Source organism: Mirounga leonina, unplaced genomic scaffold (assembly GCF_011800145.1).
Source record: "Mirounga leonina isolate KUSES-001 unplaced genomic scaffold, KU_Mleo_1.0 Mir_151, whole genome shotgun sequence".
Classification (NCBI taxonomy): Eukaryota; Metazoa; Chordata; class Mammalia; order Carnivora; family Phocidae; genus Mirounga; species Mirounga leonina.
In genome coordinates, this window is record NW_023270377.1 from 29,321,605 (window position 1) to 29,335,356 (window position 13,752).

General features: G+C 51.5%; 1 protein-coding gene across 4 annotated transcripts in view; it reads right to left on the reverse strand.

The window, feature by feature from the left end:
• Positions 1-13,752, reverse strand: part of NRP2 (neuropilin 2) — a 115,078-nt gene that overhangs the window by 40,812 nt on the left and 60,514 nt on the right. For all 4 annotated transcript variants that reach the window (XM_035007314.1, XM_035007313.1, XM_035007316.1 and 1 more), the window contains exons 10-12: positions 11,904-12,048; positions 7,623-7,739; positions 4,590-4,730 (exon numbers count right to left, since the gene is read on the reverse strand). In XM_035007314.1, coding sequence (XP_034863205.1) covers positions 4,590-4,730; positions 7,623-7,739; positions 11,904-12,048 — 403 coding nt within the window. The remainder of the gene's footprint in view (positions 1-4,589; positions 4,731-7,622; positions 7,740-11,903; positions 12,049-13,752) is intronic.

Sequence of the window (13,752 nt, forward strand, 5' to 3'; positions counted from 1 at the left end):
GCAGACTCCCCGCCGAGCAGGGAGCCCGATGCGGGACTCGATCCCGGGACTCCAGGATCATGACCTGAGCCGAAGGCAGTCGCTTAACCAACTGAGCCACCCAGGCGCCCCTACTTATTTAATTTTAAGTAGGCTCCATGCCCAACGTGGGGCCTGAACCCACAACTCCGAGACCAGGAGTCGCATGCTCTACCAGCTGAGCCAGGCAGCACCCTGCCTGTTTCCTTTATATCACTTCCATGATTTGGAGGGACTGGAATGAAGTACTACCGTCACCATAGTTCACGAGGCCAACAAACGTACAAAAGAACACACGTGTAGGGAGCCCACACACTTGAGGATTCTGCAGCTGACCTGCCAAGGTCCGCTCTTTCGCTAGTCTTCTCGTCTCATTCCTGATAACAATGATAATAATAATAACCATAACTATTATTATTATTATCATTACCACTATTATTACCATTATTGGTGTTACTTAGTATTTACTTCTTTTTGGTCAAATGAAATAGTTCCTACCCTATCTAATGCTACGCTACTCGCTTACCTTACCGTGGTTGCTCACTGAGGTTGAACTACACAATGACGAAAGTACCTGCCACTGGACACTCCCACCAAGGGACCGCAGAGAAGGCACGTCCACCTAAGTACTCACTTCTTGGTTCACACGGCCCTCGGTCCCCTCTGTGCAGAAGCAGCATCAGCAAGGACCCCAGAGATCACGCACACGTCAATACCAAAAGATGCCTACGCAGTCTGACCAAGACAGTCCTGTGATGATAGCCACGGTCTACATCTGTGCCGTCCGATATATCCTGGCCACCAAGCCCCTGAGACAAGGAGCTAAAATTATAGCTGTATTTAACTGTAATTAACTAAAATTAAGATAGCTAGTGGCTACCATATTAAACGGTGCAGCTCTAGACACGTGGACTCACCACGGCATCTCAGAGCTTTTACCTTGTCCCTGAAACACAAGAATCTGATCATCCTCAAAACTGGGTTTACGATCATCGCACTCGAGAATGTCTCTAGAAAATACTACGGCTCCCACAAGGGAAGACATTTCTGTGAGGCTGTAGCTGCAGAGAAAAGGCAGAAGTGGCTTCTCAGAGGACATGGGGCCGGCTCCTCTGCAACCACCAGGGGTCACTGGATTCGGGACAGGGTCCCCAGGGGCTGGTGTGAGCACACACTCCAGGCTTATAAGCCACAAGCAAAGAGCTAAAAGAAGGGGTTCTGAGCGGCTTGAAAGACTATCTTGAAAAACAAAAACAGTGGCATGAAACCAGTGGGTGTCTTGTCAGCCTTAAGCAACTATTACCACTGGCCAAAAGAACAGAACTAATTGCTGACTTGAAAGGAAAAGAAAAAAAAAAAAAGACAAAACAAAACATGAGAAAAGAACTAAATCAGAAAATATCTAAGGAATGTAAGTTGTTTCCACAGACACTTCTGAGCAAATAGGCTGTGTATGATATTTCAACATGGCTATTCTGTTGTCCTTTTCCTCCCCCCTCGGCTCTCCCGACACCCCCCATGCTCGATGAAGACACCTCCTTTCCTACACGCAATTACTTTTGCTTAGCTCTCCCATAAGGGGATAAAACATATGGCACACTTCTCTTAAAGAGTGTCTCCTCTTTGTGGAGTGGCGAAGTGTGGGGGACACAGGGCTTTTGGGTTTGACTGGAAGGTCCACCATCTGCCCTGCCCTTGATCAGGCACAGCTGTTTCCCCTCTCCCAACTGCTCCCCTCAGGCACCCCCCCTTTTTTTAAAGAAAGGACCACCCTGAACAGAAAGGGCTTTCTATCCTCCCCTGCTTAAAGCCCCATATCGAGCCTTGTAAGGAGAAGGAAAGTGGCAAATACAGCAAGTGACTTTTAAAATCAGAGGATAGAAGGAAGGGTTCTGAAACCAACAGTATGATTTTGTTTTCTGGGGGCAGGTTACAAGAGCCACCTTTTCAAACTTCAGGGATTCCTCCGGAAGAGGAAAATAATTATTTTCCTTCTCAATATCTTCAGGGAGAAATAACATTAGATCGAGGAGTTCCTTATGGCCCTAATTTTCTTTCTGTCCCCATCCATCCAGCCAACGGTTGGAATTCTGCCTGCTTTGCAAGCTTGCTCTGAAAAGCCCTCCCAAACCGCAGGGTGTAATGAATCAACTGGAATGAGGATAAGAGCTAGAATTTCCAACCGGTAGCCAGGGTGGCAGAAGGGGCACTCAAGGTGAGGGCGAGGCCTGAACCAGGGGGCGGTGGAGGTGAACGGGCAGAGGGACAGAGGTGAAGGCCAGGCTCAGATGGAGAGTAACGGAAGCTCTCTGGGAAGTGTCACTTGCTAATTGGTGGCCCTGTAGCCTGGACGGGGCTGGCCTCCAAGAGAAAATCTGCTCAGAAGAGTGCAAGGGAGAAGGCCGAATTCTTAGGGAGAACCTCAAGACAGTTGCTGAGTAAGAGCCAGTAAACCTCCCCATGCTGCGTCATCTATGTCCCTTCATTCAAAGTGCCTCCGCCAAGCTGCCCCCTCATACCCACCTCACGCAATGCGCATGCACGCGCACGACACGCATACACACCGCAATCACAATCAACCACGCGCACGCACACAGAGGTTCACATGTAAGACATGCATACAAACGCATGCACACACATATTCAGAGACACACCAACATCTACACATAAAACGCATGACATGTGCACACACACACACACACACAACCCACAAAGACCTTGAGAAAGAAACACATATGCTGACGCATAAAGACACCCATAACCCACAAGTACACACTGGGCCTACACACGCTGACTCATACCCCACAAACCTTCTTTATGTTCGGATACAAAGTGGAGGTTGGGAAAAACAACCAATTAATTGGGCCAGGTCTCAAAGGAGAGGAAATGAAATGAAAAATCCGGGCTGGGTTATAAAAATAAGTTGTTTTTTTTTTTTTTCCAACGTGCAGGAGGCTCATTATATTAATTAAACATTATTGCAGTGAACGAGAGGGGGGAGGGTGATTAAGGCTGGGACGAGGGTAAGTGTTCTCTCCTGTTGCCCGAGGCCACGGTGATCTTCAGATATTAATCTCTCCGAGCACTCAAACGCTGAAGAGATAAACACTTGAAATATGAAAATGTTTTTCTCCAGAGCAGACGCTGTGACCCTCCAGGAAAGCAAGTGCAGTCTGTGTCAGGAGGCCGGCCCGCAAAACTCTCCTGGCATCTCCCCCACTGCCGTCCCCTGGGGGCAGGGGACACCGCCAGTCCCTGGGGTTGAGGGGCAGCAGAGCTGCTCTGGGGAACCCTGCAGAAGGAGGGGGGGCCTCATCCCCCTTTAATTCTCCAGTCAGGCAACATTTGATCTACCAATTTCCAGAACGGACCCCTTTGCTCTCAAAAGCTTATGGGGCTCCGAGGTCCAGGCCTGGGGTGCAGAACAGTGAAAACCTAACGCGTGGTGGGCTAGAGCCAACGTGTGCTGGCTTGCGAGGGCCGGCTGTTAAATTTTCTGGAATTTTGCGAGGCAGTTGTTAAGCGCGGTCATTATTAAAAATTAAATGACATAAAGTTACCATTAAATAAGTTACATTAAAAACGAAAGGTCATAAATTCTCAGAACTCAACACCTGCTCAGTATTTGGATCCATCTTGCCAGTCTCTATGCTCCTGAAGTCATTCCTATCTATCCGAGCTGTCTGATGGCAGAAAGGATCTAAGGCTGTTTGCATTTCCCACCTCTGCCTCTGGTGACGTGTCGGCAGCGTAACCATGGGGGGGGGGGGTGGCTTGACACCACTGAAAGCGGCAAACATTACAAGGCAGGGTTTCTCTCTTTCCCCATCCCCGGGGAGGTGGTGGTTCAACGCTGGCCAGAACCCCGCTGTGAAAGCACGCTGCGGTGGACAGAGGAGACCCCTCCTGCTCCTGCAGGCTGAGGAGGGCTCAAGGCAAGCCCTCTCCATCCACGGTGCCCCAGGAGGCTGCCCAAAGCCGGCACTCAGAAAGGGCAGCTGAACAGTGTGTCGGGGACTGTCTTCCAGCAACACTCTTCCAGAAGCCGAGTGCCAGGCAGCTCTGCGAGACCCCATGGGCACGGCAGCATTTTGGCCCCTCAGCTTGGTTTGCTACCGCCGTGAGGATACTCTCAGAGAAGTATCCATTGGGCTGGAGGCCAGTGGTTTCCTAAGGAGGCATTTTAGGAGGTTTTAGGAGTGGACAAAAGGCTCTGTGATGTCGGCCGGGAACGCTACAGCTATGGTGACAAGGGGGCACTGCCTCATCCCGCCTCCCGAAACCTCCCAACTACTCTTCCTTTCGTCTTTTTCTTTCTTTCCTCTTGGCCTCTCTTGCTCCCTCCCGGCTTCCGGGCTGCACTGTTAATCACAAGACAGGGCTAGGAACCACGACCCAGCTCTTCTGCAGGGTAGATGCTGTGAGCAAAGACTGTGGTGGTTTGTGGGCGCAGAGCAGAGGATTGCTCCGTGGTGGGAAGTTACGACGCTTGTCAGGGCATCTGGGGCTGCGAGACGGGCAGCAGGCTAGCCGTCGTAACTCTTTCCTCTCCGAATCTGCCGCCGGCTTACCTGGAAATGTCCGGTCGTTTGGGCTGGAGCCGCCGGTCCAGGTGCTCCTGAGCCACTTGGCATGGTCGTACATCCAACCACAGGGCTCCTCGGCGAAGTCAAAGTTGCAGTTGAATCCTGAAGGGAGCTGCAGATCTTTGTCTGAAAGGGGGGGAGGATAACCCAAAGAAGGCAAATGAAGTGGGTTGGGACAACAGCCACAGCGGTGCTATTCAAAACGCTGGCAAGGCCTCAGTGGAGGGCAGAGAAAGAAGTGGCTCCCTTTGCTGATTCATTTAACTCATCTTGGCGATCGTTGGCTTTCAGGTCAGCCTTTGGTCTCATCCTTCCCAGGCACGAAAGCCAAGTCTGCCAGTGGTTCCCATAGTAAGCAATTATAAATGAGGCCACCAAATGGCTTCAGGCTCTAATCAGGCTCTTCTGTCCACCTCAGAGAGCAGACAAATGTGAAAATTGCTGTTCCCTAAGTGCCAGAGAAGAATGTCTCCCCAGTGCCTCAGTGGAAGGCTGGCTCCTGACAACCTGGCTCTCACAAGTGATGGGGCAGCCCATTAGCATCCAGGGAGGCTGGCGTGCTGGGGAGGTACTGGCCAGGGAGGAGAGAGTGAGCTCCGAAACAAGGAAGGCTTATTTGTCCCCCCTCACCTCCTGTGATAGGTCTTCCATGCCAGGACACAGGGTCAGCTCGGCCTCCCCGTGGGGTGGCACGGCCAGGTGGGCGACTTGGCACAGTAGGGCAAAGCGAGGGGCCAGAGCAGCCGGCCGCCTCGCTCAGCATTGGCCAGGAGCAAAAATAATCTCGCACGGCACCGAGTGTCTGCGGGCCAAGATCTCAGGGGCAGCAGGGAGTGCCTTCCTCATGGAAATGTCAGAAGTGACTGCACAATGGCTCGTCCCTGTCTGCTCGGTGGTCCCATGTCTAAGCCGGAAGACTGAACCCAAAGACTTTCTTTGGAGGCTCCAGTCAGCTCTAAAAATCCACTATGAGCTGGTGCCAAAGATGTGATGAAGCGGGGGCGGGCGTGTGGAGGTGGGAGAAAGGAAACGGGAAGCCAAATCTGGATGCTTGCCGGCAGCGGCTGTGGAGACAGCGGAAAAGTGCTGGCTAACGCTAGTAGCCGGGAGGAAGTGGGGTCTTTGGCCTTCTCACTTCCCTTCCCAGGGTTCCCAGAGAGGAATTTCCGTGGGGAAGGCCTAGAATGCAGGTTAGGAAGTCTACAGGGAACAACGGCCTGGTGGAGACAAATTGCTCACACCACGGGGGCGAGGGGAAGGGCGCTCCTGGCCGCAGAGGCAGACTGCCACCAGGCCCTGGGCCCTGGCTGTGCCTCCCCGTCCCAAGAGGGAGTATTTCATGTTTGCCCACCCTTGGCCAAAGTCAGCCCAAGGCGAGGAGAAACACATGGAATTGATTACAGAAGCCGCAACCTGTGGCTTGGAAAAGTCAGCCCTTAGCCCTCACCCCCCTGCTCCCGACAATTTCTCAATTTCTATTTTTCCATTAAAAAATACGGAGTAATTCAATATACCATAATTCCTCTCTCATGTTTACACGCATACTCTGTCTCAGGAACCAAATTCCACAAAGAAACCTTTTGCAAAAAAGAAAAAAAATAGGGAGGAGCCACCAAAGAAAGCTCAAATGAAACAAACCACTATAAACGGGGAAATGACATTAAACTTCTGAAAGTTTACAGCAGAACTCTTACATTTTCCTCTGGATCACCATTTGGATAGAACCCCCTCCTCCTGCCCTCCACCAAGCTAGCTCTGCTAATCCGATGCCATATATTTACTCCCTACGCATTCCACCGTGAGCTCGCAGACCATCTTAAACGCGTCTTGGAAGATTCTCCAAGTCTCTTTCTCCTCTTCATAAAACAAAAACAAGTTCATTAAAATGTCAGAATCTTGTATTCAGCTTACCCTGACCAACAGTGTTGCCCCGCCCACACAATATACAAAAGCACATTCCTGAAAGCATATGCATTAAATTATCATTTTTCAGTCACACAACTTCAGCGTTTCTGTCTGGCTTCCCTCCCATTCTCCTCTGTAGCCACTTTCTGGAGGCAGCCACTCCATCAGTGGACTGGTGTTGGTGCGTGCGTGGGCGCAGGACCTCACAGACTGTGCCATCTACCTACCGAGTCGGTGCTATGCTGTGTCTCCACCAAGTCTCTCCAAGTCTCCCCAAGTCTCTCCACCAATCTCCCCTCATTTTGTCTAATGAACGTCTAATAGGGATCAGTCATTTACTGTAAGTGGAGACTGTCGAGCCTTAAATTCCAGCCCCAAATGCCAGGTGTTCCAAAATTTGTGGCTTGTTAGGAATGTCCTCATACTTGGTAAGGTGACGTCCTTTTGGGCTCTGCCAATTATTGTTTTTATCTAACCCGGATGCGTTCAGAAGATGAAAGGAAGGTGATACAGAGCTCCCATGTGAAGAGGCTGATCTGGAACGAAGAGCCCCTGGGATCTGAAGGAAGACTTGACGTGCCTTTGTCACTGACCTGTGCTCCCGCCCCATGGAGGATGGAAAGCGTCATTTTCTGGAGCCATGATTATTACACTTTCTCAATCAGCAGTGGGCAAAGACACAGGGCAATGCGGTCACGGAACGGTTAACTGCTGAGTTAACCTGACCGCCGCGCTCCATGGGCCAAGTCACCCCGATGACCACCAGATCTTCACCTGACTTTATGGTGGAGACACAGCTCGGTACAAAGAGGCTGAGGATTCTAATGATTCGAAGTGAGGGCAAAAAGGGAGACTTCTCAAATGAGGGGTCCTCTCTGGATGGACCCTTATCTCAGCTGATGACCAGTAGGTTCATGCCTGTAGGCTGTCCCTGGTTGGTTGTTCCAATATGTGAATATTTCTAGATTGGCTGTAAATGGCCACTGCCCCAAGCTCCTGACTACCCACACCTCCCTGACCTCTGATCAGGGGACGTCCAGGTCCCCGCCCGAGCCACAGGCCAACCGCCTCTGATTGTCAGCACTGTGCCATCCCAGATGAACCATGACTCACCATCCTCAAAGTTGCAGTTCTCCCCACACTCCGTGGCCTCCTCATCAATGGGATATGGGGTGGTGGTCTCTTCACTCTTCACCGTGGGTCCCAGTGTCTCTACTGTGGGCTTCGAGTCTGCATAAGGGCAAAGAGAGGGGGGAGTGAATGCTGCACGCGGCAGCCTGCATTGAAACCCAGCAGGAAGATGCCCCACACTCAGTTTCCTTTCTAAGTGTGGGCTTTTAAAGGAGGAAGAAAAGATAATGAATGAAGATGGATACGTACACATACACGCACACACACATCCCTGGGGTCACCTCTGTGTGCTGTCAGTGAAGTCAGAAGCACGGCCTGAGTTGAACAAGAATAGTCCCTAAGCTGCAGGAACGGCCACAACACAGGCAGGGACACAAACCCATGTCCCTGCCGCAGACTCCACAGCAAAGGCCCTGGGGCCAGCACAAAAGGCCAGGTGGGACCGTGAGGGATGTGGGCGAAGCGGACCCTAAGGCAGGCTAACACACACACACACAGTGAGTGGTGCCCATCTGAAACAGTAAAGAGTCTCAGTGCCTAATGACGGGAGCTTCCTGTGTACTGTCCCTTAGGCGGCTGCTGACGTGCCTTCTCAGCCGGCTCACCCCGTGCTCTTAGGTGGAAGAGACGTTCTCTTTTCAGCCTTCTCTGTCTCAGAACTTTTTTGAACCAAAGCTAACTGACCTAGGAGGCCCGCCTCTAACAAGATCATCAGAAGCACAAGAGCCAAAGCTCTGAGTGAAGGCAGACAACCACAGCCGTTCTTGTTTGCGTTTGCACAAAACTGGACAGAAAGGGACTCAAAGGGACTCAGACTCCACTTGCCAGAAGTAATTTCGGCTGTGCCTTTAGGTCAGGGTGTGGCAAATTCAAATGCTTCCTGGATGCACGCAGCTCCCATAAGCCAGACAGCTGACTGGGGGCTGGGGAGAGTTCAGTGCGGGACGGAAGGTGGCAGAGGGCAACTCGCGTGCCCTGATTCAAGGGAGGCCACCAAACGGGCTCTAGCACACTGAAGGCCTGAAGGGAAGGGGCCCAACGTGGCCAGATCTTGCAAAAAAAAATTTCTTTTCCAACACGAAGCCAATTCCATCCCCATGGAAGATCTCTAGACTTGTCCATGTTGGCAACTTATTCAAAGTATTGTAACAAGGAGCATGCAACAGAGCTTGGCCAGGCCAAATCTGGCTGCAGGCAGTCAGTTCTGACCTAGGCTCTAGGTGATTCATTCCCCCATCCATTCACTTGTCTATTTGCTCACGCCAGTCATTCATTCAGCAACTATTTATGAAATGAATGAAACAGTGAGTCACGCCCTGGGTGGGGCGAGGAGGGGTTCTGGTAACTGGCATTCAAGTCCGTGCCTCATGGGGTGGGGTCTTCAGCCCCCAGTTGCCCTCCAACGAGAGACTCGCCGAATAAGCTGGTGCATTGTTCCTCCCATTTCTATACATGTTCCTATGATTAGGTGCCTTTGTCAGGCACACTTTAGGATACCATTTAATAAAGCCAGGAGCTGAAGGAAATTGCTAAATACGCTGAATAGCTTTTTCACGGTCGACTTCCCATCTTTCTGCTATTAAATACGACGCACATAACCTTTCATACTTCCCTTTGCCGTGTCTGCCTCTTGCTCACAGTAAATAGCAAATAACCTCGAAGCGTCTTAATTTGTAAGTTCAAATTTGTCACTGTGTCATAGAATCTCAAACTCAATTGTAAAGCAAACTATGGGCAGCAAAGCAAGAAGTAATCATTTGGAACACAAACTAACAAGTGAAGCAGCCCTGTCAAATTATTTAGCTGCAGTGACTCAGGCCAGCCCTGTTATTTTTTCCTGCTCTCCTTTTGGGGTAGGAACGAAGTGAACCAGGGACGCGTCACAGAAAGGAATGGGAATTTGAAAAGCAAAAAAGCTATGTGGCCCACAAGAGCAGTTTCTGAGGAGGTTAGGTAGCTGGTTGGTAAAGATCACGTTAAATCCAGGGGCACAGGGGTCTGAGGAGGCAAGGAGAGGACAGGGTTGTGAAGGATAGAGAGAAGGCAGGCCATGTCCGCTGCGCTTTCCTGGGAGCTCAGGGGTAACTGCCCATCAAACTGCAACGCTCCCCTTACAATTGAAACCAGATGTCAGCAACTTCAAAGGGAAGGAGGCTGGGCGGAGGCTAAGAAGCCCCAATTCTGATCTTCCAAGGAATGGCCAGGCAGGACTTTGAAATGAGAAACCTGTTGCTGACCATCGCCAGGGTAATTTGGACCAGGTTGGGGCGGGGGAGCAATAAGAGGAAAAGGACATTAGCAACTGTCCAGCCGGTCATAAAGCAGGGCCAGCCCGGGAGAGGCGTGGCACAGAGGGGCAGACCTCTGACAAGTAGCTTCCTCTCTCTGGGACTCAGTTTCCCCATCTGTGATAGCGACGTTGGCCTAGATCTGTGATTTTTTTTTTCCAAAGTGTATGCCACACTCGTTTGTAGGTTGTGGGATCAATGTGATGGGTCATGATCAGAATTTTTGAATGTGGACTGTAATATGTCAGAGTGTGCTCACATGGGGAAAATGAGCACTGATCTGGGGACCGTTCGTTCCAGTTGCGTTTACCTATTATTGCAGGTTTATTAGGTGCCAGGCAGCAGTCTAAGTACTTTATATCCGTTATTTCACTGAATCCTCATAACAACCTAGGGGGTGTAGATATGCTATTATCATCCCGATTTTTCAGCTGAGATAACCAAGATGCCGAGAGTCTAAGGAACTTGTCTGAGGTCATGTAGCCAGCGATCAGCAGAAGCAGGGCTTGTACTTGGCAATCTGTCCCCAGGGTCCAGCACTTAACAATACACCATAACCCGTATGCACACACCGTGTGAGTGTGTGCTTGCGAGCCAACTGGATTGTGATATAAATTTATTTTAAATTGTGGATCATGGTCAAAAATGTTTGAAAGCCACTGGCTTTTAGAAGCTCCTGGGTCCCCTGCAGCTCTAACCCTTTGATTTCGAAGAGGCCATAAACGAAGCCAGCTTGTATCACTCAGGAGGGGCAGTTTTCCGCACCTGCAAGCAGACAGGTGACTCACATTCAGCAGGCTGCAGGGAAACTTGGCCTTTCCCCTACGTGAGGGGGAGTAAAGTATCTTCCCTCTAAAATGTGTTCGCTGGGGCTGCCTTCAATCCAAAGGTGAGAGAGGCTAATTTGGGCCCGATTTCCAGCCTGCGTGCCTCAACGGGGCTCCTCCTCTGAGCCATCGGACGCAGCCTGCAACCCCCTGGGCGCCAGAGGCACTTCTCCGACATGCCCTTATTATCCTTCCCGATGCCCTGCGGGGGGAGCTGGAGACGGTAGGGCACCGACAGGAAAATGGAGATACCTGGGGGCCTGGTGGCCAGAGGCGGGGCAGCTCGGCCTGTCTGCCGCTCCTGCTGGCACTGGGTTCAGGTGGCTCCCCTGAGCTCCTTTTGGAGGGCAGGGAGCCAGCTTCAGGTGAGATCTCGCGCCAGCTCTGCCCAAGGAGGTGCCCAGAAGAAGGGGGGGGCCTGATTCAGAAGAAAAGGGTGCTTCCCGGAAACAGGGAGGGTGGGCATGCGCAGTGGGCCTTACCTGCAATAAGGAGAGTTAGAGATCTTCCCTGGGCCTGGGCCGCCGAGGATGGCGGGGTGAGGTGTGGTGGGGGGGTAGGTGGAGGCGGGGAAGGAATGAGCAAGACTCCCGCTTGCGCACGGGGAAGAAGTCCTACTCCCGGCAGCTCCCCTACAACAGGGTCCCTCCTGAGCAAATAAATGCCTTTTACAGATGTGGCTTCGAAACGAAAATGAAGTCTCTTAGCCACTGACATCTGGAGGCCAGATTCAGACATAAACCGATTACTTTATTATCATGAGGGGTTTTTTTCTTCCCTAAATCAACAGCCACAGCCTCCTGGCCCGAAGAGTCAGGGTCTAATTGAATTTGGGTGGGTGGTGTGTGGTTATGATTTGTTTTTGAGAGACTGGGGTTGGGGAACTGAAATGATCCTTTAAAAAAGACAAAGCACATCCCTCGAGAAATTATCCCCTGTCCAGAGGCTGGAGTGCCCAGGGTTTGAGGGCAGGAGAACATGACAGGGCCTGGGGTGGGTGGGGTCTCGAGCTGACAGAGCTTCACGGGGGAAGGCTGCCCCCTCTGCCCACCCACAGTGTCATGGTCTGACCTCCTCCCAGGGCATCCCAGGAAGCCAGGGTCACACGACCACGTGAGCGAGACCTGGAGTGGGAAAGCAGGCCTTACCTGTCCAGTCACAGCCCAGCACCTCCAGCCGCATCCCAATCCCTGCTGGAGACCACCTCTCGGGGTACACCCGCACGTACTGTGCCGGAACGGGGTCGAATCTTCGGATGTCAGGGGTGTCATAGTGCATGTTCCCTTCAAACAGCTGCAGGGGAGACAGGCCACTCAGCCCCTCTTCTGTGGGATCCCATCCCCACCCCTCCCCTTCTTCCCTATCCTTCCCCTTCTCCTCCCTGCTCTGCACATCTATCCAGAAGGTAGCTTCATAGTTGACTCACTGGACATTACAACCCATAAGAACTCCATCCTCAGACCAAAGTTTTGGTTCATTTGGAAGATGGTTAGGGTCCCAGAAACACAGAAAAGAGGGAGCAAATGGAAGTGGCAATTGCTAGGTTCTGTCTTCTACCATTGGACTGGAGACTGTGGACTCGGGAAAGAATTAGGCTCTGAATGGACTTGGCTGGAGAGAAGACAAGTGAATTTCAGGCTGCTTTGCCCATTGTCTTCAAAGTTCTTGTTGTAGGGGCACCTGGGTGGCTCAGGTGGTTAAGGGTCTGCCTTCGGCTCACGTCATGATGGAGCCCCATGTCAGGCCTCCCCCGCTTAGCAGGGAGTCTGCTTGTCCCTTTCCCTCTGCCCCTCACCCCACTCATGCTCTCTCTCAAATAAATAAAACCTTAAAAAAAAAAAAAGAAGAAGTTCTTGTAATGCTTAAAAGTCTATGTAGAAAGCCCCAGCTGACTCACAGGTCACCAAAAGGCTGAAGGTAGCGTGACCATCCTCTTCTCCAGGCTAATAACAACATCTTCTCATCATACATTGATAGTCTGAGACCGTGCCCCCCAAAGCTTTGTTTAGCAGAGCCAATTCTGTCAAAACAAAGCTCACTTAGAGCCCCAGGACATAAATTGAGGACAGTGCGGCTCTCCTGGTCTAAGCCACGTGGGGGACGCAACCCAGAGCACATGTGGGAGCCACTGATTAGGGCGATGTTGGTGCAGAGACGTGCCAGGGGCTATGGCTGATCAGCACCTAGGGATGCTGCAGGGCTACCTCCTTTGCAGGATGCCCACAATTCCAAAAGGGGGCACTGTCATGGGGAGGGTAGGCCTTGATACTGGCTAAGATCATCTCCTCTCCCAGGCTCCCAGAATGGGTCAAGAAGAGCCAGGGTCAGCTCTCCCCGGGAAAACCCATGGTCCAACTTCTGCTCTGTCCACTGAGGTTTCCAGTTACCAAGTCCTGAGTCTTTCCAGGCCCCTAAAGTGTGAACTGGGTGTTCACATCAGCATTGCCAAGCCTCCAACCCAGCCTGTGCCTCTACATTAAGAATGGAAACATTTGCTGAGCAAAAGGGACCAAACAGAGACATGAAATTCCCCCTTCCTTGGTAAAAGAGGCCTGCTTTTAAACGAGGGTAACTCAGCAGTTAGGATCAGAATGCCTGACTCCCCCTGAGATTGACCTGGAGAGGGACAGGCATGATGTCTTTTCCCCTTGCTGGGGGCTCCTCCATACCCAGCATTGAGGGCTGACCCTTACTCCTTGATGGCGGGAGGGGTGGGCTGTGCTGGCCTGGGAAGTTTCTCCTGCCTCTCCCAGATTCAGTATGAGAGGTGGGAAAGATCTAAGCAGAGTCCAGACTGGGAAAACACAAAGGAGTGCAGCGACATTCAAAAAAACAGTTGTTTTTGGAAGTAATCCCCAAGTTTCTATACTTAGGCCTCCAAAACCTACATCCCCTTTTGGACGTCTGGTCAATTCCAAGGAAACATCATCTGCAAGAGGGTGTAAAGGGTGTCAAACTTGACAGAAAGGCAGTGCAGGGTGGGGGGTAGGTGTCTGG